Below are 25492 nucleotides of genomic sequence, written 5' to 3'. Positions count from 1 at the left end.
GGAGGCTGAGGCAGAAGAATCACTTGAACCCGGGAGGCAGAGGTTGCAGTGAGCCTAGATCATGCCACTGCACTCCAGCCTGGGTGACAGAGTGAGACTCCGTCCCAAAAAAAAAAAAAAAAAAAGAAGAAAAAAGAGAATGTGAATATCTATGTGATATGATACTCATCTCAGACAATTTGTTGTAAGGAGTTGGGGTTTAAATAAATACGTGATTCCTACTTCAAGTAATTTATCATTCATTTGAGGAGATCATATAGACACTGAGAAATTTAACAATAGAAAAATAGTAATAATATGTATTTTTCTTTTTTTCCTACAGGTTCCTGTTGCATGTAAATCATGTCCCTGTGGTTACATATTTATTAGCAGAAAACTTTTAAATGCAAAACACTCAGAGAAATCACCACCTTCTACAGGTAATTGTGAGTTTAATACCTTTTTAGCTTTTTGATGTAGAAATACAAAGTTAATTTTTGTGAATTTACTATTTACATTTTTTTGTTGAAGTTAAAAGTTTAAATCTATTAAAGTGTCTTTGACTTTTATTAACTATTGGAATTAGTTTATGACATTGGTTTCATGTGTATTGCATTTAAATGTTAAGTCGCTTACAACCTGATAACGCTTGTAACAAATTATTTATTTTTGAAGTCGGAGAACCATTGATGGGTTTTAGCAAGTGACCTGATCTGATAGACAAACTTAAAAAAAATAGTTTTAGTAATAATTGACATTGAGTAAATTGGATGTATTTGAAGTGCACAGTTTGATAAGTTTTGACATATGTATATACCAGTTAATCACCACAATCAATATTATGAACATTCATCAGTTTCATAAGTGTCCTAGTTCCCCTTGTAATCCCTCCTTCCTGCTACCTCCACTCTAGGTAACCACAGATCTTCCTTCTGTCACTGTTCATATAAATGGAATCATACAGTATGTACTCTTTTTTTGCCTGGTTTCTTTCACTGAGTGTAATTATTTAGGATTCAGCCATGTTGTATGTACCAATAAGAGTTCATTCCTTTTTATTGCTTAGTAGGAGTCTTTGTATGGAGATTTGTTTATCCATTTTCCTGTTGATGGACATTTGAGTTTTTTCTCTTACAATGCTGGTAAAATTTGCAGCAACTTTAAAGTTTTGTTTTTTTTTTTTAAACTAGTGACCATTGAAAAATATAACTTGGTTTTGGTATGAAAAACATTTTTAGACATGTTGGCTATATTTTACAGTTCCCTGACCGAGGATATCCAAAAAATGATTTTGTTTGAATTTGTTGCTTTTCCATTAAAATAGACAAATTGGATTTGTTCAATAGACATATTTATTAATACTAAAAGATACAATTTTGTTACTTATGCTTGGCTAAAAGCAGACCTTCATACAGTGGTGACCTCGAAATAAGAGTAGGTTGATTACAAATACGTACTGAGCACCTGCTGTATGCTAGACACTGTTCCAAGCCTTGGGCACAAAGCATTGAATTCTACTGTTAAGGCAGATTTACTGCTGTCATGGAGCTTATATTCTTGTGGGTGGGAGATAGTGAACAAATATACAGAGAAAATGTAACCTTGTGATAAATGCTTTATAGTCCTATGTAGTGACTGGAAGGCTACTTTTGATTGGGTGGTTAGAGAAGGTCCCTCTGAGGAGGTGACATTTAAATGGAGTCTCAGTGGATAGAAGGGGCTAGCCATGATAAGGTCAGGGAGAAGAGCGTTCTTGACAGATGGCAATAGCAAGTGCAAAAGTTCTAAGGTTGGACAAAATTTTGTATATTTTAGGAACAAAAAGACCATTGTGATGGCAGTGTAGACAGTATGGTTAGAAGAGTGGAAGATGAGTTCAGAGGGCTAGGCAGAGGCTAGATTACTCTGATTGTAAACCAGAGTAAGAAGTTTGGATTTTGTTTGTAAACTGTGAGGAGAAACTGTCCCTGAGATGGGGTGGGACAAAGTGAGGAGAAGATGGCATCCTCTGATTTGAGTTTTAGAAAGATCATTCCAGCTGCTGTGTAGAGAACAGTTTGTAGGGGTACAAATATGGAAGTGGATTATTGCAGTAGGTTAACTAAGGATACTGAGTTAGAGTGATTATAGTAGCAGATGATTCAATAATAATTTTTATTTATGTCTGAGAGGTTTATTTATCTTAGGTCTATATAGAAGTGGCGGGAAACTTGTTTAGTTCCATTTCTGTCACTGTTTCAGTTCTCTTCTAATCATGAGAATGAACATAATTCATTGGTTCTTAAAGGCGGTTGCTGGGTTGGCTGTATAGGATTCATCCAGAAGAGCTTGTTAAAAATGCATTTCTGGATCTTACTTTCTGAGAGTTTGGTTTAGATAAAGGAACCCTGAAATGATGATTCACTCAGTAGCTATTTTGGGGTGGCATGTCAGCTCAGTGCTGAGTTTCTAAAAATGAATTAAGACATGGTCCTTGTTCTTAGGGAGACAAAGTGCTTATTTTTTTTATTCAAGTATTTTTGAGTTCATTTTATGTACCAGTGATTCAGATGAGAAATGAGTTAAGAAACTCAACAAAGATAAAAGAAGGAACAGGGCCAGGCATGATGGCTTATGCCTGTAATTCCAGCATTTTGGGAGGCTGATGCAGTAGGATCACATCAGCCTGGGAAGTTGAGGCTGCAGTGAACTGTGATTGTACTGCTGTATTCTAGCCTGGGTGACAGAGTGAGACCTTGTGTAAAACAAAATGAATAAAAGAAGAAACAGATGATACAAGTGTTAATGAGTTGTTAAGTTTAACCAGTTAAACCACAGGGAAGAATTTAGAAGATTCCCAGATCTCTGACTTGGATTGCTAGTTAAAAGAGAATATGAGAGGGAAAACAAGCTGTGGGGGAAAGATGAAAAATTTAATTTTGGGTATAGAAACATCATCCATGTAGTTTTTTTTTTTTTTCAGTTGGACATACAGTCTGCAGCCTCAGCTGCAGATAAAACTTTTGAGCCATCAGTGACTAGATGGTAGTTGTCATCATGGAAAATGGATGAGCTGGCACTGCAGAGTTTGTAAGTTAGGAAGAGGAAGGCATTCAGGGACTAAACTTTGACAAACACCAATTTTATAGACAGGTCAGATCAACTGAGAAGAAATGTCAGCCGTAGGAGAAAAACCAACAGCCCAATGTTATATAAGTCGTGGCAATGAGTGAGGTTTTTTTTTGTTTTGTTTTGTTTGTTTTTTGTTTTTTTTTTTTGAGACGGAGTCTTGCTGTGTCTCCCAGGCTGGAGTGCAGTGGCGTGATCTCGGCTCACTGCAAGCTCCGCCTCCCAGGTTCACGCCATTCTCCCGCCTCAGCCTCCCAAGTAGCTGAGACTACAGGCGCCCGCCACCACGCCCGGCTAGTTTTTTGTATTTTTAGTAGAGACGGGGTTTCACCATATTAGCCAGGATAGTCTCGATCTCCTGACCTCGTGATCCACCCGCCTCGGCCTCCCAAAGTGCTGGGATTACAGGCTTGAGCCACCGCGCCCGGCCATGAGTGAGTTTTAAGAAGCAATTCATTATTATTTTATATTTGGAGTTTCCTGAGGTTTCCTTGTTTAATAAGAGTGGTCTTTTGACTTTGAAGTGAAGATGAAACATTGAAGCCCAGAAATCCCTGCAGGAGGAAGAATCAGCAGCAAAACCAAACCAGAAAGGAAGGAGAAACGTCAAGGATTGGCTGTGCCATAGAAACCACAGGAGGAAAAGATTTTAGGGAGAGGATTAAGAGTATTCAAAGCCTCAAAAACGGTTCGGTAGAGTACGGACATGGGGGTCAGAAAACCTGGCTTCAGATTCAAATTCTTTCCCTTTCTAAGCAACTTAGTTAACCTCCATGAGCAACTGTTGTTTGTTTATAAGATAGATTTATAGTACCGGTGTTAGAGGATTGAAGTGCGTATGAAAATGTCTAACGTTTGCAAAGCATGTTAAGTTTTAGGTACTCAGTAATACTCGTTTTTACAATTAAATTTCTTAGAAATAAGGTTTGCCTTGGATAATCCCATAGTATGTAGGGCATTGAGAAGAGTTTAAGGTCACTACAATTTATCAAGTGCTTAGTGTTGTCAGTGAGATCTAGAACATTTCAGTTTTGAGGAAAGTAGTAGAGAATTAATAGAAGAAATGAAAATGTACACTATATATCTGTAAGATAACCAACTTCATTAATTATCAGGGAAATGCAGTTGAAACGAAATGCCATTCTTTTTGCCCACAGCTCACATAAGTGTAAAGAATTTCTAAGTACTTTCATGAGTACGGCAAAATGGATAGTCTCATACTGTTGGGAACAAAAATTGGTATAGCCTTTTTGGAGACCAGTGTTACCAGTAATTGTTAAAAGGTTTAAATACACATAGCCTAGAATGCAGAGCCTAGAATCAGTAGGTAGGTAGCCTAGAGAGCCTAATTGTTTATATACACAAGCATTTACTAGGATTTTCAAGGCAACACTTTATAATAGCAGAAGGTTGTTAGTAAGCCAGATGTAATCAATAGGGGAATGGTTAAATTAAGTAACTAAATTATCTTTTAGTTACTAGTATGTGCTAGTTTGAAAGAATGATACAGATTTTATGTACTGAAACCGGGAAAGATCTCTAAAACATTGTTAATTTAAGAAAAAACTGCAAAACAGTACTTGAAGCATGAGCTTGTTTTTAAAACCCCACAAAATGATTTCTACATGTAGTATTAATAAGGAAATACATAAATGGATAGATAGGTAATTTTTTTTTTGGAGACGAAGTCTCGCTCTGTCGCCCAGGCTGGAGTGCAGTAGCGCGATCTTGGCTCACTGCAAGCTCCGCTTCCCGGGTTCACGCCATTCTCCTGCCTCAGCCTCCCAAGTACCTGGGACTACAGGCGCCCGCCACCACACCCGGCTAATTTTTTGTATTTTTAGTAGAGACGGGGTTTCACCGTGTTAGCCAGGATGGTCTTGATCTCCTGACCTCGTGATCCGCCCGCCTCGGCCTCCCAAAGTGCTGGGATTACAGGCGTGAGCCACCGCGCCTGGCCTAGATAGGTAATTATATAACAGGTAGAGTCAAGGAAGACTTGTTTGCATAAGTAGACATCTTTTTTAAAAAAGGACTATAATTAAAGCTCGTTGATTTAAAAAATAAAGCTATAAAAGATATTTTTAACATTTCACTAGGTTGAAAGCTCTTATTTAATTATTGTACACAGTTTGTGATGTGCAGGAAGAAAAGAATCTGTTAGGCTGACTAGATTTAGCTAGATATGAATTGTTTAAAACTCATGTTTTTCATAAATACTAATCAATTATACCTTCATAACATTCATAGAAATTAGGGAGGTGGTAGAGTAAAACTATATAGAACTTAATGTAGCTGAAAATATGTATATATAAGCAAAATCTATTATAGAAATTAATGAATCTTTTTTTGTTTTTTTGAGCGAGAGCTCTTGTTGCCCTGGCTGGAGTGCAGTGGTGCGATATCTGCTCACTACAACCTCTGTCTCCTGGGTTCAAGCCGCTCTCCTGCCTCAGCCTTCCAAGTAGCTAGGATTACAGGCATTTGTCACCACGCCCCACTAATTTTGTACTTTTAGTAGAAGCGGGGTTTCTCCATGTTGGTCAGGCTGGTCTCAAACTCCCAACCTCAGGTGATCCGTCCGCTTCTGCTTTCCAAAGTGTTGGGATTACAGGTGTGAGCCAGGTGGAATTAATGAACTCCAGGTGGAATTAATGAACTTTTTAAAATTTAAAATTAATTTTGATGAGAGAAAGAGATGCATGTTAGCACTAACACTGTGTTAAGAAATGCTCAGCCGGGTGTGGTGGCTCACGTCTGTAATCCCAGCACTTTAGGAGGCCGAGGCGGGTGGATCACCTGAGGTCAGGAGTTTGAGACCAGCCTGGCCAACATGGTGAAACCCCATCTCTACTAAAAGTACAAAAATTAGCTGGGCGTGGTAGCATGCACCTGTAATCGCAAATACTCGGGAGGCTGAGGCAGGAGAGTTGCTTGAACCAGGGAGGCAGAGGTTATAGTGAGCCAAGATCATACCATTGCACTCCAGCCTGAGCAACAAGAGTGAAACTCCACCTCAAAAAAAAAAAAAAAGAAAGAAAGAAATGCTCAGGCTGGGCACAAGGTCTCACACCTGTAATCCCAGTGCTTTGGGAGGCCGAGGCGAGCAGATCGCTTTGAGCTCAAGAGTTCGAGATCAGGCTGCGCAACATGGCGAAACCCTGTTTCTAAAAAAGAAAAATACAAACAATTAGCCAGGCATGGTGATGTTAACTCTGGAGTATGTCCAGGTTCTTGGTGTCTTGAACAGAGAACTGGACAAAACACACAAAGCAAGGAAAGATTGAATGGATTTATTGATAAAGTACAGTGTGGGAGTGGGCTTGGAGCATAGGGTCTCAAAGGCCCTGTTACAGAGTTTTTGTGAGTTTAAATACCCTCTATTTGGGGCACACCCTATGTAAAAGGAGAGCATGAAGTAAGGTTACAAAGTCATTTACTTGGCCTACCCCCTATAGAGAGGATGAAGTAAAGTTACAAAGTCATTTACTTGGCCTATGCCCTATGAAGAGGATGTTTCCTGTTATAGCCGAAGTGTGAGATCGCTTTAAGTTCCCTGCCTCCAGACCCTATTTTTTGGCCTCAGTGGTATGTACCTGTTGTCTCAGCTACTTGGGAGGCTGAGGTGGGAGGATTGCTTGAGCCTGGGAAGCAGAGGTTGTAGTGAGTGGTGATCTTGCTGCTGCACTCCAGCCTGAGTGACAGAGTGAGACTCTATCTCAAATTAAAAAAGAAGAAAATTTTAATTATAAAAACTGTAGAAGAAAATAAATTTCTAAATGAGACACTAGTTCATAAAATTTAGAATTTAAAATTTAATAAAATTAAAAATTTAGAGTTCCCTGTAAAGGAAAGAAAAAATAGTTGAGACAGTAGGAAATTATAATTGCTTATTAGTATTTTAACTGTGTAATTTTCAATGAGTAAAAGGTTTAGGGTAAGCATAGTCAAGTAAATAACCTTCTCATTTTTTATGGGGAGAAAGAAAAAAGGGAAAAAAACCTAAACTTAGTTTTCAAATTATTCTTTAATATAAGTTAATAGGCTAAGGCTGATAAGCAACGAAGTTTATAAATGACAAGTTCACTTTTAGTTAAGGGAAAAAAATGGAGAAATGATTATCACCTGTACCTTTTATAAATCCAAAGTGATTGAGTGGTATAAGTGGTCCTCAACTCTGAATTGACTGTGGAGGTTTGGTTTTGTTATTCAGAAAGTATTGTTCTTTACTTGCTGGCCGGCGCGGTGACTCATGCCTGTAATCCCAACACTTTGAGAGGCTGAGGCAGAGGGATCACTTGAGGTCAGGAGTTCAAGACCAACCTGGCCAATGTGGTGAAACCCCATCTCTACTAAAAATACAAAAATTAAAAAAAAATGCAAGCCTCGTTCCTTACTTGCTAATTGCATAAAAGTGCTGTACGTTCCTATATGAAACATGGCTTTTATGTAGTTGATTTTTGTGGGGTTTTTCTTGCCTTTTGATGAAAAAAATGCATACATTTGCCTCTGAGCCTGTACTTTTAGATTCTTAATCATACAGTCTATGATATCTATATTCATCTTCAAAACACTTTTCATAGAGTTCTTTGACTTCTAATTAAGACTGATTGTTTTTAGGTCTGCTGTACAGCTCTTGTACTAGGATTTCTTTCCATTGTACTCCCAGGATAATCCCTTTTCTTTTCTTTTCTTTTCTTTCTTCTTTCTTTTTGAGACAGAGTCTTGCTCTGTCACCCAGGCTGAAGTGCAGTGGCCTGATCTCGGCTCACTGCAACCTCCACCTCCTGGGTTCAAATGATCCTCCTGCCTCAGCCTCCCTAGTAGTTGGGATTACAGGCATGTGCCACCATGCCTGGCTAATTTTTTAATTTGTAGTAGAGACGGGGTTTCTCCATGTTGGCCAGGCTAGTCTTGAACTTCTGACCTCAGGTGGATCTGCCCGCCTCGGCCTCCCAAAGTGCTGGAATTACAGGGGTGAACCACCACGCTTGGTACCACTCTTTCTTACATACTGTGTGTTTGTTCCTTTTAACCCATGTGTTTTTACTTTTGGAACAAATTTCCCAGAAATTGCTTTATTCCTGGAAAAACTTTTCCAGACAAGACATAATGGTACATTTCTTATCTTATATTGTGGAGAGTGCCTTTGTTTTGCATTCACACTTTAATTTTGTTCTCATTCTTCCTTGGCATTCAGTGGGTCCTTTCCATCTGAAAGCTCAGCTCTTCAACTCAAGGCAGTTTTTATCCATTATTGCTTTTCCCCCCATTTCCTTTCCTTTTCATTCTGGCATGCCTATAGGATCATGTTAGGATTGTGTTGTACACTGTATTGGAAATTGACACTGTATTGGAAGGAGGATAAAGATAGGCAGTACAAGGGTAGTGGCTCAATGATTTCATCAAAGACTTAGTCTCTTCTCTTTCTTCCACCTTAAGAAGATGTGGCTTACCCTCATTGTTCTGAGGTAGTTCTTATTGCACCTCTAAGCATCCTATACACATTTCAAGAAGGAAGAAGAGGGAAGAGCAGAGAAACAAAGGGGCATGCCAGCTATGCTTCTTCCCTAGAAAAAATCTTTCTGGAAACCTTACCCAGTTTCACTTACCTGTCATTGGCTAGAGCTAGATGCCACCTCACCTGCAGGGAGAGTCTTGAGAATATATACCGATTTTAGGCATATTGCCCTCTTTAACAGAACAAGATTCTGTTCTTAATGAAGACAGGGAGAAGGAATAATGGGTAGATAATTAGCAGTTCTGTCATAGGGATATCTATTAGGTTTCTTGGATCTTTCCTTCATTTTTCTTTACTTTCTGTCACATTCTCTTTTTGTCTTTTTGCTTTATTCCAGGACATTTTGTTGATTTTCCTTTCTACATCTATAATTTTGTCATCAAGCATGTCCACCATTTAGCTTATTAGCACCTAAACTTTAGCAGGGTATCTTGTTTTCTAATTTCTTCTTTTTCATAGAATTTTGAAAATAGTTTTATTATGGTAAAATATAACAAAATATACTATTTTAACCATTTATAAATGTACAGTTTAGTGGCATTAAGTACATTCATATTGTATTCTTAACCATCACTACCATCCAATTCCGGAACTTATTTTTTTCAAACTGAAACTCTGTACCCATTAAACAATGACTGCCATTTCCTTCTCCCCCATGCCCCAGGCAACCACCATTCTACTTTCTCTGTGAATTTCACTGCTCTAGGCACCTCATGTAAATGGAATCATACAATATTTGTCCTTTTGGGTCTGGCTTATTTCACTTAACACAGTGTCCTCAAGGTTTCATCCATGTTGTAACATGCATGAGAATTTCCTTTTTAAGGTTAAATAATATTGCATTTTATGTATATGCCATATTTAGTTTATTCATGTATTAATCAGTGGACACATGGATTGGTTTAACGTTTTTGCTATTGTGAATAATGCTGCATGGTATACAAATATCTGTCCTGATATCTGCTTTCATTTCTTTTGAGTATATGCCCAGAGGAATTGTTGGATCATATGTTGATTCTATTTTAATTTTTTGAGGACTGACTTTACTGTTTTCCATAGCAGCTCCATTTTACATTTCTACCAGCAGTGTACAGATGTTCCAGTTTTTCTACATCCTCACCAACACTTATTTTCTGATTTTGTTTTGCTTTGCTTTTTATAATAATCTGGTGAGTATGAAGTGGTATCTTGCTGTGGTTTTGATTTGCATTTCTTATTCATGTGATATTGAACATCTTTGCATGTGCTTTGTGGCCATTTATATATCTTCTTTGGAGAAATACCTATTCAAGTCCTTTGCCCATTCTTGAATTGGGGATTTTTTTGTTGTTGTTGACTTGTAAGTTCTTTATATTATTCTGAATATTAATCTCTTTTTTTTTTTTTTTTTTTTTTTTGAGATGGAGTCTCGCTCTGTCGCCCAGGCTGGAGTGCAGTGGCCGGATCTCAGCTCACTGCAAGCTCCGCCTTCCGGGTTTACGCCATTCTCCTGCCTCAGCCTCCCGAGTAGGTGGGACTACAGGCGCCTGCCACCACGCCCGGCTAGTTTTTTGTATTTTTTTTTAGTAGAGACGGGGTTTCACCGTGTTAGCCAGGATGGTCTCGATCTCCTGACCTCGTGATCCGCCCGTCTCAGCCCCCCAAAGTGCTGGGATTACAGGCTTGAGCCACCGCGCCCGGCCTAATCTCTTATCTTGTAATAATTTGCCCATATTTTCTCCCATTCCATGTGTTGCCTTTTCATTCTGTTGATAGTGTCCTTTGATACACAGATGTTTAATTTTGATGAAATCCATTTTGCCTGTTTTTTTTTTCTTTCATTGCTTTTGCTTTCGCTTTTGGTATCATATCCAAGAAATTATTGCCAAAATCCAATGTCATGAAGCTTTTCCAAGATTTTTAAAGCAATTTTATGGTTTTAGTGGTTATATTTAGATATTTGATCCATTTTTGTGTATGGAGTAAGATAAGGGTTTTTTGGCTAATGTGAATTATGCTACATTGTGTAGATACCCAGTTTTCCTGTTACAACTTGTGGAAGATACTGTACTTTACCTTGAATTGTCTCAGAGTCCTATTGAAAATCCTTTGACTGTATGTATATGTTTATGTCTGAGCTTTATTTTTATTCCTTTATGTCAGTACCATACTGTTTTGATTATTATAGCTTTGTAGTAAGTTTTGAAATCAAGAAGTGTGGGACCTTTAACTTTGAATTTTTTCAAGATTGTTTTGGCTATTTGGAAATCCTTGGGATTCCATGTGAATTTTAGGATGGGTTTTTCTGTTTCTGCAAAAAATTTTATTCTTAATGATAATCTCCTTTCAGATCTCTCAAGGTATGCATTAGAATATTTTATTTGTTTGTTTGTTGAACTATCTTTGTTCTTCCTGTTTTATTTTGGCTCTTCTCTCGACTTTTATTTTCTTCTTATAGCTAGTAATGTTTAATTGGCTGTTGGTTTGATACAAATGAAGGACTTGGTTTATCAGTGTAGATAAGTTTAGTGAATATCCTATACTGTTTTAAATGTCTGTTTTGACAACAGAGCTCTTCAGTGTATAACTGGGAGTTTAGTAGCAGGAGGTGAGCAGGCAATACACTGGTGAATTCCCTTATTGCCAAAATAAGGCAGGCTTCATTCTGGGGTGGAATGTGAAATCTCTTACAATATTTCATTCCTGTCAGGAGCTGGCTTTTTCCTATGTTATGGAGGTTTGAAGTTCTCTTGCACATTGCTCTGTTCATAAGAGCTTCCTTATGTCAGTTGCTCTGTATACATAGACCCAACTGTACTGCAGTAGTCTCTAGTTATTTTGATGATCACCTGGTGGCCTGCTCTCACTTACTATACTTTTTGTCCTGCCCTGGGATTATCCTTGAGAATCCTCCTTTGGGAGGAACAGCTCTCCCTTCTATAGCAGCTATCACTTACTCCTATTTTTGAATTGTAGTTTATTTTATTGCTGTTTATTATCAGAACCATCAGGTTGCCAGTTTGCTGAAATTCTGTAATTTTGGGTCATTAATAGTACCTTTTTCTTGTTTCCAGCACCACATATATATTTTCCTTTTTCTCCTTCCCCTTTTCCCATGTTTCTTCTCATTCAATGGGATTTTGAGAAGGTGGTGAGGTAAATGTATGTCCTATCCGATTTTATTTATTCAACAGTCTGTGTAAATAATGTTCTAGGTTCTGCAAATAAGGTAGGCAAAGGATTCCTAACTTTCATAAAGCCTGTATTTTGATGGAGGAGACGTATTGAGCATATAAGTAAATAAATAACAGATTATAGCTGTAGTAGATTACAGGAAGTGACTTGGGCTGGGAGAATCAGAGCAAGTGACCTGTATATGGATATCTGAAAGAAAAAAAAAAAGCTTATCTCATGAAGAGCCTTGGGAAGACAATTCTAGGCAGAAGGATTAGCATATACATAGACTCAGCGGAGGAAGGAGCTCGTTTTATTAAAGGAAAGGCACGTCTGGAGTGTAGTGAGCAAAGTGGTGAGCATGAGCATCATGAGACTGGAGAAAGAGGCAAATGCCAGATCTGTTGGGGACTTGTCTTTGGTAAGGAATTTTTACTTTAAATATGGAAAAAAAGCTAATGAGAGGCTTTAGAAGGGAAGCTATGCCGTTTGATTTTTTTTTTTTTTTTAAGATAATGTTGACTGATATGTAGAGAATAGGTTTGGCTGGGATGTTGCCCATGGAGGTGGAGAGAAATGAAGAGATTATGGGTATATTTTGCAAGGAGTACCTGTGGGCCTTTGCGATGGTACAGGAAGCAAGATGAGTCACAAATGACTACAAGTTATTTGACTTGTACAACCAGGTGATGCTTTTTACTAATATGATGAAAGTAGGAGGAGTAACAGATTTGGGAGAGGGCAAATCAAGAGTTGTTTTTTGATACAATTTGAAATGCCTTTGAGACATTCAAGTGAATTTGTCAGGTAGGCAGTCTAGAGTTTAGGGAAGAAATCAAGCAGAAGGTGAAAACTTTGTAGCCATTATAACAATAGTGTTTAATGCTGTGGGTTTATGAGATGATCTAGGCAAAGTCTAAGTAAGAGAAGAGGCCTCCGGACAGAATCCTGGGGCTTTGACATTAGATTGGGAAAGCACCTGGGGGAAGAGCACACAACAAAGGCGATTAGGAGGAGTGGCTGGTGAGATGAGGAAACTAGGGGAGCCTGAGAATCAAGCGAAATAATTTCAAGGAAAGTAGTAGTCATCTTTGTTGAAGTTTTGAGAGATGGTGTGAGATGGTAAGTGAGGTGTCTATTAAGATTTGATAACAGGTGTTTTTAAAAATTATTATACTTTAAATTTTAGGGTACATGTGCACAACGTGCAGGTTTGTTACATATGTATACATATGCCATGTTGGTGTGCTGCACCCATTAACTCGTCATTTACATTAGGTATATCTCCTAATGCTATCCCTCCCCCTTTCCCCCACCCCACGACAGGCCCCGGTGTGTGATGTTCCCCTTCCTGTGTCCCAAGTGTTCTCACTGTTCAATTCCCATCTATGAGTGAGAACATGTGGTGTTTGATTTTTTGTCCTTGCGATAGTTTGCTGAGAATGATGGTTTCCAGCTTCATCCATGTCCCTACAAAGGACATGAACTCATCCTTTTTTATGGCTGCATAGTATTCCATGGTGTATATGTGCCACATTTTCTTAATCCAGTCTATCATTGATGGACATTTGGGTTGGTTCCAAATCTTTGCTATTGTGAATAGTGCCGCAATAAACATACGTGTGCATGTGTCCTTTTGTTGTTTTTGACAATCAGTTTCATTGGGATCGGAACTATACTGGAATAGATTTGATGAGTGAATGGGAGATGAGAAACTGAAGGCAGGAAGTACAGGCACCTCTTTTGAGAAGTTTGGCTGTAAAGAAGTTTGCAGAGATGACTGGGTTGCTGGGGGAACAAACCTAAATTCACTGTTAGACTTTAATAGGCATACTATATAAAGCTTTATTTATCACTATTTCTCTTAACCTTTATTTTTTTGAGAAATTCTAAGCATATGCAAAAGTAGAAAATGACCAACCCTGCCCCATCCACAATCCTGAACATCTTCCCTTGCATCATTTTGAAGCAAATCCCATATAATTTCAGTTATAAACATTTCATTATGTTTCCAAAAGATGAACATTAAAAAATGTAAGCACAATGCCATTATAACATAAAAAATTAATAATTCCTTGTTATTAAATATCCAACTTGTGTTCACATTTTCACTTTTCTCATAAATTATCTTAGAGTTTTAAAAACAGATTTTAAATAAGGTCCACAAATTGCATATGGGTGATATCTTCTTTATTTATTTATTTATTTATTTTTTGAGACAGAGCCTCGCTCTGTCACCCAGGACAGAATGCAGTGGCACAATTTCAGCTCACTGCAGCCTTCTCCTCCTGGGTTCAAGCAGTTCTCGTGTCTTGGCCTCCTGAGTAGCTGGGACTACAGGTGCACACCACCATGCCTGGCTAATTTGTGTATTTTTAGCAGAAATGGGGTTTCATCATGTTGGCTAGGCTGCTGTTGAACTCCTGACCTCAGGTGATCCACCCCCTTCAGCCTCCCAAGATGCTGGGATTACAGGCATGAGCCACCACGCCCCGTCATTTGTGTAAGAACAGGGTGTCACTTTGTCACCCAGGCTGAGACAGGGTCTTGCTGTGTGGCCCAGGCTGATCTCAAACTCCTGACCTCAAACAGTCCTCTTGCCTCGGCCTCCCAAATGCCTAAAGTGCTTTTGGATTACAGGCATGAGCTACTGATCCTGATTTTTTTTTTTAACCCTCTTATTGTCTATTATTTTCTCTTTTTTTCCTTGCAAGTTAGATGTTGAAGAAATGGCATCACCTGTTCATTTGTGTGTGCTGTTTGTATCCCCATGGTGTCAGTTAACATATTCCTTGAATAACTTCTCTTTTTCCTATTAGTTGTAAGTTAGATCTAAGGACTGGAGAGATTGGAATTTTTTTTTTTTTTTTTTTTGAGATGGAGTTCATTTTTGTTGCTCAGGCTGGAGTACAATGGCACAATCTCAGCTCACTGCAACCTCTGCCTCCTAGGTTCTAGCGATTCTCCTGTCTCAGCCTCCCAAGTAGCTGGGGTTACAGACATGTGCCACCACACCCAGCTAATTTTGTTTTTTTTTTTTTTTTGAGACGGAGTCTTGCTCTGTCACCCAGGCTGGAGTGCAGTGGCCAGATCTCAGCTCACTGCAAGCTCCACCTCCCGGGTTCACGCCATTCTCCTGCCTCAGCCTCCCGAGTAGCTGGGACTACAGACGCCCGCCACCTCGCCCGGCTAGTTTTTTTGTATTTTTAGTAGAGACGGGGTTTCACCGTGTTAGCCAGGATGGTCTCGATCTCCTGACCTCGTGATCCGCCCGTCTCGGCCTCCCAAAGTGCTGGGATTACAGGCTTGAGCCACCGCGCCCGGCTAATTTTGTATTTTTAGTAGAGACGGGGTTTCGCCATGTTGGTCAGGCTGGTCTCCAACTCCTGACCTCAGGTGATCCACCCACCTCGGCCACCCAAAGTGCTGGGATTACGGGCGTGAGCCACCGTGCCTGGCCTGCTTCTCTCTCTTTTAGTGATGTTAGTACCTGCTGATGTTCAGTGCTTAGAACCTTTAGTTCATTGCAGGTTGAAAAGTGTTGATATTCTGATTCTGTCATTCCTTCTTCATTTATTAGCTTTAACATGAGAAACCTCTTCATCTGCCCTTTGGTTACCCTGTGAGTAGCACAGTTTAAATAGAAAAAGCAGAAGAAATGCTTTGTTCTTTCCCTTTATTTAAATTTTCAAAGTAATGAGTTGCTTCTTTAGTATCTTCATATGGTGGCCAAGTAGTTTTTGTTTTTAATGTTAATATATTCATATGCTTGATATATTTCAGTCTATTAACAGTTATTATTTTTATTGATACTCAAATTGTCCTATAATAGTAGGAACCTCTTCATGTTAGCCCAAGTCTTAACAACACCCTGTTTGTCTTTAATAACTTTCTTGCAATCTGGGATAATTAAATGTTCTTGTATTATCTGGTATATGTCTAATTTGAAACTTCAGATTAATTCTCCAAGGATATGTTATTTGGAGATAATATTACATTTTACTTTTCATTTTTACAGCAGTCTATTATCATACTTATTTTATAGTCTTTCACATTGTTCCCTTTAGTTCTTTGGATATGAATTTTTCTGTTTGTTTTGCCCCTTTACCACTGTGATTTTTGGCATTTGGGGAATTCTCTTTCTTGCTTTTGATTGCAGGTATGTGTTAAAGCAGGGTATCATATATATTTTTTTCTTTAAGTTTATTGTTTGTCTTATCCAACATTTTGATTTGTTTAGAGTGGGAGGAGTGACTTCTTGCATTAATTAAATCACCATATTTAGTAAAGTTTCCCTATTGCTATTCCATTTATGGAGCAACATGCTCTTATATCAGAAATTACCTTATCTGTGGCTAAAGTGAAAACTACTCACTTGCCTAGGGTTTTTATATTTGTTATGGATGCTTTCTGTTTGATTTTTATTGTAAGCTTAATATATTGTCTTTAAGATCAGTTTTACTTTTGCATATTTCACGTATTTTAATCTTTAATTCAGGTAGAGGGCAAAAAGGTATGGAATTTTCTTTTCTTTTATTAATATTTCACTACTTTTAGCTTGTAAACAGGAAGAAAAAGGCAGACAGGTTGCTATGGAATTGTGTGAACTTGTAGAGGCTGAAATTTAAGCTGCCAAATGAAGAAACTTGTTTTCTCTTCCAAGATTCCTCCTACTTCATGTGTTATTGCGATCTGAATTCCATTGAATTTCTTTTTTTCTTATGTGGGTGTGGGGGAGACATACATGTTATGGTTGTAGTTCTATGAAATATGCCAGGAAGCATACTGTAGTGCTATTTAGAAAGAAAAAGAAAGACAATGAGAACTTGGGCAAACAGTTCTTGCTAAGCCCTAAAATATATCACTTTTATTCATCCATACAGAAAACAAGCATGAGGCCAAGAGGAGGCGAACAGAGAGAGTTAGGAGAGAGAAGATAAATTCTACAGTAAATAAAGATTTAGAAAACAGAAAGAGGTCTCGAAGTAACAGCCATTCAGATCATATCAGACGAGGAAGAGGAAGACCTAAAAGTGCATCTGCCAAAAAGCATGAGGAAGAAAGAGGTATGAAATAAATCAAGCAGTTTTTTTTTTTTTTCCAAGTATTAAATTGATCTGGGATCTTAATTAGGTAGTAGTGAAGAAAGTGGAGGCATTGAGTTCCTGGACTTAAAATCACAACTCATATTTTAGTTTGAAAGCATTTCCTCTATGGTGGATGCTTATTATTTTTTTAATCACAGGAATTTAATTCTTATTGGAAACCTAAAGGCTTAGTTAGGTAAAATTTACCTTGCTATAAACTGATGATAATAGAGTTCAAAGGTGATTTGTATATGACATCCTGGAGAAGCCTGTTAAAATGATTGTACCTTCTTTTTTTTCCTTTTTGAGACAGGGTCTTGCTCTGTCACCCAGGCTGGAGTGCAGTGGTGCAATCATGGCTCACTGCAGCCTCAACCTCCAGGGCTCAGGTGATTCTCCCTCAGCCGCCTGAATAGCTAGGACTACAGGTGTGCACCATCATGCCTAGCTAATTTTTTTGTAGAGGGGGTTTCACCATGTTGCCCAGGCTAGTCTTGAACTTCTGGGCTCAAGCAATCTGCCCTCCTCGGCTTCCCAGTCTTGGGACCTTTTTTTTTTTTTGTCTTTTTAAGACAAGTCTGAGTTCTGTTAAGACTATTTCAAACTGTTATACTGTGAGTTTTAAACTTTTACTATTGAAAGTGTTCTTGGTGGAGTTTTTAACTGCTTATTGGGCGATTTGTGTGCTTCCTGCTCTGAGGCAGCTTTTGTGTAGATGAATTCTTGGTCCAGAGTATATTTCTTTTTCTCCTTACAGGTCTTCTCCTTTCTTCTGACAAATATCTACCAATAACTTGTTTTTAGACATTAAAACTTCAGTTTCTCTTTTTCTTTGATGTATACATCTTTTTAAAAACTTATGGAAAATTTCATCATATGCAAGAGTAGAGAAAATAGTATAATGAACCTCTATATGTCCACAAGTATCTTTTTAAAATTGAGACTTTCAAGCCAGGAGTTAATTTAAAAAAGGGATAGTTGCTCTTTATTGTGCTTTAAAAACCTCTATCAAAATGATTTCATCTTCATTGAAATGCATTTATAATTTCTTACACTATTTGTGAGTTATGCTTTGCTTTTCAGATGTTCTGTCTTACTCAAGTGCTTTTTGTATAAATGTAAATTTCACTTATTTTAGACAATGAGAACATTCTACCAGTTCACTATTTCTCTCTGCTTTATGTGCTTTTATTTGAATAAAGTTACTATTGCTAGAAAACAGCTTTACCAGTATAGCCATTCCTAGCTTTTATCAAAGTTAAAGGTGTCTTACTATTGTATGGCTAAAGGAATAAGATTTATATCATTTTTTACTGTATTCTAGGAAGGCTGTGCTGAGGTACTTCTTATTCCTTGGGTAATTTTACTGCTTTTCTCTTTCTTTCTATTATGCTCTTCCAGAGGGTTTGAGTTATTTATTCAATGTGAATGTTTCTTTAACAATAGGGTGCAGAAAACCTATGTCAAGGATTATTTTAGAAGGGAAACTAGGTAAAGAAAAGTCAACAGAGAAAAAGGAAAAGAGAGAACTACTGCCTGGCTCAGAAAACAACATTCTTTTCAGTTGAAGTAGAGGGAATGCAGCTGAAAGAAAAGAATGCTTCTGGTGGTGGGTGAGAGGAGATGAGAAAGCAGATAATGACAGTCTTTAGCTGGGGAAATGAAATCTGTATACTTGTGGTAGAACTGTATATATGCCGGATTTCAGCTTTTATTTCATGATTACTTGAAAAAGGAAGCATTATTTGGCTGTAAATATTTTTTAGGCATTTTCTGTTTATTACAGACAAATTTTAGGAAAGCTATTTCTACAGTAATATATGCTTTTAATTTATTTGTTTTTGATGCAAATTGCAGGAAATTGCTTAAATTAGTTTTTGTAGTACAAACTGGAATCTTACGTAGACCGTGAAGTCATTACACTTTTTCTGTAAAGAGCCAGAGAGTAAATGTTTTAGGCTTTGTGGGCCATACTCTCTCTCACAACTACTCAGCTCTGCCATTTTAGCTGGAAAGCAGCCATAAACCATGCATAAATAAATGGGCATGCCTGTGTTCCAGTAATACTTTATAAAGCAGGTGGTGGGCCACATTTGGTACTTGTACTATAGTTTGCCAATCTCTTTCTTTCTTTTTCTTTCCTTGCTTTTTTTTTTTTTTTTCCTTCTGAGATAAGGTCTCTCACTCTGTTACCCAGGCTGAAGTGCAGTGGAGTGATCATGGCTTACTGCAGCCTCAAACTCCTGGGCTCAAGTGATCCTCCTGCCTCAGCCTTCCAAGTAGTTGGGACTAGAGGTGCACGCCACCACGCCAGGCTAATTTTTTTTTACTTTTGGTATAAATGAGGTCTCACTATGTTGCCCAGGCTGGTCTCAAATTCCTGGGCTCAAGTGATCCTTTCAGTTTGGCCTTCCAAAGTGCTGGGATTGCAGGCATGCATGAGCCACTGCACTTGGCCTAGTTTGCCAATCTTTGTTGTAAACCATTGTACTCTTAAATATAATATGGACAAGAACCATTAGACTGGTGCAGAAGTAATTGTCGTTTTACTTTTGTACCAGCCTAACATGAACTTTTGAAATGTCTGTGTTTTTTTTTTTTTTTTTTTTTTTTGAGATGGAGTCTCGCTCTGTCGCCCAGGCTGAAGTGCAGTGGCCGGATCTCGGTTCACTGCAAGCTCCGCCTCCCGGGTTTACGCCATTCTCCTGCATCAGCCTTCCCGAGTAGCTGGGACTACAGGCGCCCACCACCTCGCCCGGCTAATTTTTTGTATTTTTTAGTAGAGACGGGGTTTCACCATGTTCGCCAGGATGGTCTCGGTCTGCTGACCTCGTGATCCGCCCGTCTTGGCCTCCCAACGTGCTGGGATTACAGGCTTGAGCCACCGCGCCCGGCCAATGTCGGTGTTTTAGAATAGATTTCTTGGATATGCTTCTTAGTGCTAAATAGCTATTTCGTTGGTTTTTATTGTTTCCTTGCTCTTAGAGCATTTGAAAAATTTGAAGCAAGTTTTAACTTTAACACGTGAATTAAGGAAAACCTGACAATGTGTCTAAAAAACCTAACTTAAAAATGGACTTTTCTATCTAGTCAGATGAGAGGTCCAAAGGGGAAAAAAATGACTTCTATTTTGAAACCGAATAAGAAGGAAGAATGGAAAAGGAAAGCTTGTTAGACATCATCGTAATAATATATCTTTATAAAGTCATAAAAACAAATCATTAAATAATAATTTTTGTTAGTCTGATGTAAGTCTTCATTTTATATATAAGGGTATTCTGGATATTATAGAAGTGACATTTTGACTGATTAAAATATGTTAGGCAATTCTGAACATCATATTAATGAACTTAAGAATGAATGGGTCGGGTGTGATGGCTCATGCCTGTAATCCCAGCACTTTGGGAGGCGGAGGCGGGTGGATCACGAGGTCAAGAGATCGAGACCGTTCTGGCCAACATGGTGAAACCCTGTCTCTACTAAAAATACAAAAAAAAAAAAAAAATTAACCAGGTGTGGTGGTGTGCGTCTGTAGTCCCAGCTACTTGGGAGGCAGGAGAATCGCTTGAGCCCAGGAGGCAGAGGTTGCAGTGAGTTGAGATCGCATCATTGCCCAGCCTGGTGACAGAGCTAGCTCTGTCTCGGGAAAAAAAAAAAAAAAAAAAAAGAATGAATGTAGACTTCAAGCTGAAGATGGTGGATTGAAGAAACACATCTAGCTCTAAACTCCTTTGGGGAAATCTAAGAAAGAAACTGATTTTTATTACACAATTACCTAAAAGTCAGGAAATTTGTGTATCAGTTATGTCTGGAAGTAGAAGTGGAATTGAGGCTAAAAATGAGAAGATTGTTTGCAAGTCTTTTTATGAATAGCCCACTAGGACTGTTTACCCTCTTATCCCCCAACTTTATCCTTTGAAAAAGATAAATAATACAGTCTTTGGTCTCAGGAACACCAGGTGTCTGTTGATAACCAGGATACCATGTTAAGATCAGGAAGCCTAGGTGAAAATAGGACATAGTAAATACTGAGTTCTTGAGTTTGGCTTATTAGCGTCCAGGTAAAAAAAAAGATGGAACATATCTTCTCTAGAGAATCTGAAGGATCCAAGAGAAAAGGCCCCAAATAAAGATACGCTCATTAGAGATTCACAGAGAAGTGGCCTAATTGGATCATCCTAATCTGATGACTACAGTCAAGCTCCACATATGTGTAAATGTTTCTAATCAGCTTCTTTGGTCACTCTCCTATATATGAGCATATTGCCAAGAATTACCCAGATATCTGGAAGAAAGTGTATATTATAGTTTGAAAGGCTAAGACCAAATCAACAGGAGAGAAAAAATAACCTGGAAAACAAAAAGTTTTTGCAGGGAAAAGAAAAACTATAAACTATTATTAATATCTTTAGCAAAAGAAGTAATTGTAATTATAAAACGAACAAGATGATATTTAAAAGGAAATTGCAGAGGTCAAAAAGCCAGTTGGAATATGAGCTTTAAAATATTCCCAAAAAAACCCCAAGACATAGATGATACACAGAAATGAACGACTTTAATAAAAGGCTTAAAGATAAAATTGAAGAAAGGTTCCAGAAAGTATATCAATTGAAAAGAGATGGAAAACACAGAATGGAAACCATAAATTTAGAGGACCAGTGTGAGGTCTGACATCTGTAAATAACTGAAGTTTCAGATAAGGAACATGGAAGATGGAGGAGAAGGAAGTCATCAATGACTTTAACAATGACAATTATTTATTCAAGAAAATTTTCCCAACCTGAAGGACATTTAGTTTCTTTGTTAAAAGGGCCTACAAATTCCCAGTCTAACGGATGGTTAAAAAGATAAATTATGCCAGAGTTTGTCATTATATCTCATATCTCTTTGGTTAAAGAAAATTCCTCAGGTTTTCAGAAAAAAGAAAAGCGAAATGATGTTGGAACTAATACAATGGAATATTGTCCAGCAAAGAACAAACTACTGATATATGAATAGCATCAATGAATGTCAAAAACATGTTGAGCAAAATAAGCTAGACACAAAAGAGTACATACTATATATGATGCCATTTATGTGAAGTTTAGGAACAGACAGAATGATTCTATGGTAATAGAAATCAGAACAATGGTTGCTTGTAGGTGTAGAGAGGGATTGGCTGGAAAGAAGCATGAGGGATTTCTGGAGGAAATTTGTTATATGTTGATTGTGACATGGGTTACATGTTTGTATATGTTTGTCAGAACTCCTCCAGTTGAACACATACAGAATCTGTGTATTTCACTCTATGTAAATTTATCATTGATTTAAAAAATAACTGTAAAAAAGGTATTGGGTTTTCTCAACAGTGGCACCAGTAGTCAGAAGACAATTTACTGCCTTCACAGTTCTAAGCGGAAACCTACAAGTCTATACTCAGTCAAACCATGAATCAATGTGAAGGTAGACTAAATATATTTTCTGACATTCAGGGTCTCAAAAAATTTGCTGCCAATACTCCCTTTCTCAGGAAGCCCCTATAAGTTACCTGCTACCAAAATAAGGAAGTAAACCAAGAAAGGATCTTTGGATTCAAGACAAAGGTGGGTCCACCCGCCTCTAGAGATGAGAGTCTCCAGCATGATGCTGATGAAAGAGCACAAGATGATAATTGTGCAGTAGGCCTAGAGAGCAACCATTTCATACTGGAGCAGGTTAGAAGACTTGGAGAGATTTCTTCCACAAGATAAAAATGATAAAATACCTTATATGTATAAACATCCTGAAAAATTTATACAACTAGGAAAGACTTTGGGTTGAGTTAGAAATGAGAACTAAGCAAGTAAAAAGAGAATCACTTCAGGGAAAACAATGTAAAGGAAAAGTGGAATCACTTACCGTAGGCATAATAATGTAATCATTGAAAATTGATGTTACTGAAGTTCTGATTGAACTATAGTGAGAAGATGAGGGATGGGCAGAGTGTTTACTGGGGCAAGAGATGCAAAACAGTGTAACCCTTATTTTCCGTGGGGGAAAGTGAATCAGTAATGCCTAAAACCCTGAAGTAGCATCTTATACAAATGTTACTTAGAGATTTGTTTTTGTAAAAGCAAAAAGGAACAACTGGAAAAAAAAAGTCACAAAAAAAGTAGTTGCATTTGGAGAATGGGAAATGTGCATGGGTCAAAGGACTTCTGTTTAACAAGTTTTATAAAAATGATTTGATTGTAAATTATATGCATTTAACTTTGATTAGAATGTCAAAACAAAATAAAAATAGAATCAGGGGATCCTGAAAAAGTAACTTGGAAGAATACATACCAAGATGTTAATTGTGATTTTTGCTGACTCATGAGATTATGAGTGATTTTTATTTTCTTTTTCAAATTTTCTGTGAACTTGGATTACATTTGTAAACGAGAGGGGAAAGATAGAAATAAATGTTATTTCCTGTATAAGAAGATGAAGATGAGTATGTTAATGTATTCATAAAGTGACCATTGATGTTCAGAAGGGGACCATCTCTCAGAGTGAATTTTGTCTAGCAGAGAAAATTCATTTTGATTGAGACAGTGAGGAGATAGAAATGTATGAGGCTCTTAGAGAAATGATGTAGCTGTTAGATCACCTGTGTATAGAAATATATATTGTCTTCATTTAATCTTCATTTCGGTAACTCCTTTGTATAATTTAAAAAACTTTTTAGTTCAGTAGCATAGTAACATTTAATGTATATTGTAGTATTATATATAATACTGTCATTTAAAGAAATACTTGAAAGCTTTAAAAAATTTAAATTTACTGCATCTACTGCCTTTGTATTAAACTTTCCCTTTTTCTTTTAACAGAGAAACAGGAAAAGGAAATTGACATCTATGCTAACCTGTCTGATGAAAAGGCTTTCGTGTTTTCAGTCGCCTTGGCAGAAATAAATAGAAAAATTATCAATCAAAGACTTATTCTCTGATACTTGGTCTGCCAAACCTGCTGAAACTTCTGTCAGGATTACATCAGCAAATTCTCAAACAGTTACGGACTCTCAGGAGCATTCTGACTGCATCAATAAGGGCCATTGATTGTTTCTCTCCTGTCATTTAGCCTGTGCCACACAAGCTGTGTAGGCTTGGACTGTTCTGGGATTTCCTTGTTTACCAAGGAGTATTGTCAGTGTTTTGTGTTTGGGATATAAGTAAGTGTATTTGCCAAAAAAAAAAAAAAAAATGCTGGATGGATGTAAAGGATAAAAAGTGATGGGGTGTGGGGTAGGTATGAAAACTAGGGTAATAAGATGCTTGATTGTTTTCAGGTTTGCCACCAGAGATGCAATATTTTAAATACTGTCAGAGTGATTTTTAAAAATATATATTTCAGATTTTCAGTGCTAACAGATTGCATCTATACAGTTCATTTACTTTTAGTAAATTGGCAATTGATATTTTATTGAATGGGGAATTAAGAATATAAACTGTACATTTTGTCTTAAATTGATTTTTTTTCTTGGCCTTTATTTTTATTACTTAAGGTATGAGTTATATTTTAGGAGATACTTTCTAGACAGTTTGAAGTTTGGGTGCTATATGAAGAAAAACATTTAATGATATACTCAGATATAAACACCTTGTTTTTTTGAATGTAATTTATTTATTAGTTAAAAAAAAAAAACTTCTGCTCTCAAGATGGTGCCTGTTAACCTAAACATGAAATATATTTATTACATGCAAAATATTTCTTAGATAGCCACTTTTAAGCAGTAATGTTTTATCTGAATGGATATTCGTTTATACATCCTGATAATTATTTAAATTGTTACTTTCACTCTGGAAGAAAAAATAAACCTTAATATTGAAACTAAGTAGATTAAATAGTGTGATAAAAATTTTTTGTTCTGGTGAAGTTTGTGAAATACATTTAAATTCTTAATTTTTCTAGTGTTAAGTTATAATCATTTATAGCTGATTTATACTAAATGCTTTTGCATTTTGGCATATCAATTTAATGATTAACATATTCAAACTTGGCAGTCACTCCCCTTATTTTCAGTCCCTCTTCCCCCAATCTGTTTGGAAATCCTTTTAAAGCCTTCTTACAGAAGATAGTCATCAGTTAGATTTAGCCCCCTTTTAAGAGAATCTCCTTTCAATTTTAGTAGTAACATTATCAACTTCATCCTTCATCCTGCATCTCCCATCACCCCCTCAAAGAAAAAAGGAACATTTTTCCTACTTTATTTAAATGGTAACCAGCAGAGGGAGCTTAAGAGGTACTCTAGATAGGATATAGAATTTTCCTAAGGATTCCTTTTCCTTTAATTCTGTATCTGTCTGCAGGTACTACTGCAGCTATTTTGTATGCATTTTATTTATTTATTTAGGAGACATAGAGTCTTGCTCTGTCACCCAGGCTGGAGTGCAGTGACACTATCTCAGCTCATGCAACTTCTGCCTCCTGGGTTCAAGTGATTCTCATGCCTCAGTGTTCTGAGTAGCTGTGATTAGAGGCGAGCGCCACCAGGCCCGGCCAATTTTTTTTTTTTTTTTTGTATTTTTAGTACAGATGGGGTCTCACCATGTTGGCCAGGCTGGTCTCAAACTCCTGGCCTTAAGTGATCCGCCTGCCTTGGCTTCCCAAAGTGCTGGGATTACAGGCATGAGCCACTGCACCC

General features: G+C 37.5%; 1 protein-coding gene across 3 annotated transcripts in view; it reads left to right on the top strand.

The window, feature by feature from the left end:
- C20H16orf87 (chromosome 20 C16orf87 homolog) overlaps positions 1-24994 on the top strand; it is a 32196-nt gene extending 7202 nt beyond the window's left edge. Inside the window, 3 exon segments of one of the 3 annotated variants that reach the window (NM_001194607.2) lie at positions 323-419; positions 16645-16827; positions 23679-24994. In NM_001194607.2, coding sequence (NP_001181536.1) covers positions 323-419; positions 16645-16827; positions 23679-23797 — 399 coding nt within the window. In that variant the 3' untranslated portion in view covers positions 23798-24994. 3 annotated transcript variants of the gene reach the window in all.
- Positions 24995-25492: the final 498 nt, after the last annotated feature.

The sequence above is a fragment of the Macaca mulatta genome, chromosome 20 (genome assembly GCF_049350105.2).
Source record: "Macaca mulatta isolate MMU2019108-1 chromosome 20, T2T-MMU8v2.0, whole genome shotgun sequence".
NCBI classification, from domain to species: Eukaryota; Metazoa; Chordata; class Mammalia; order Primates; family Cercopithecidae; genus Macaca; species Macaca mulatta.
This window is presented reverse-complemented; position numbering and strand designations above follow the sequence as displayed.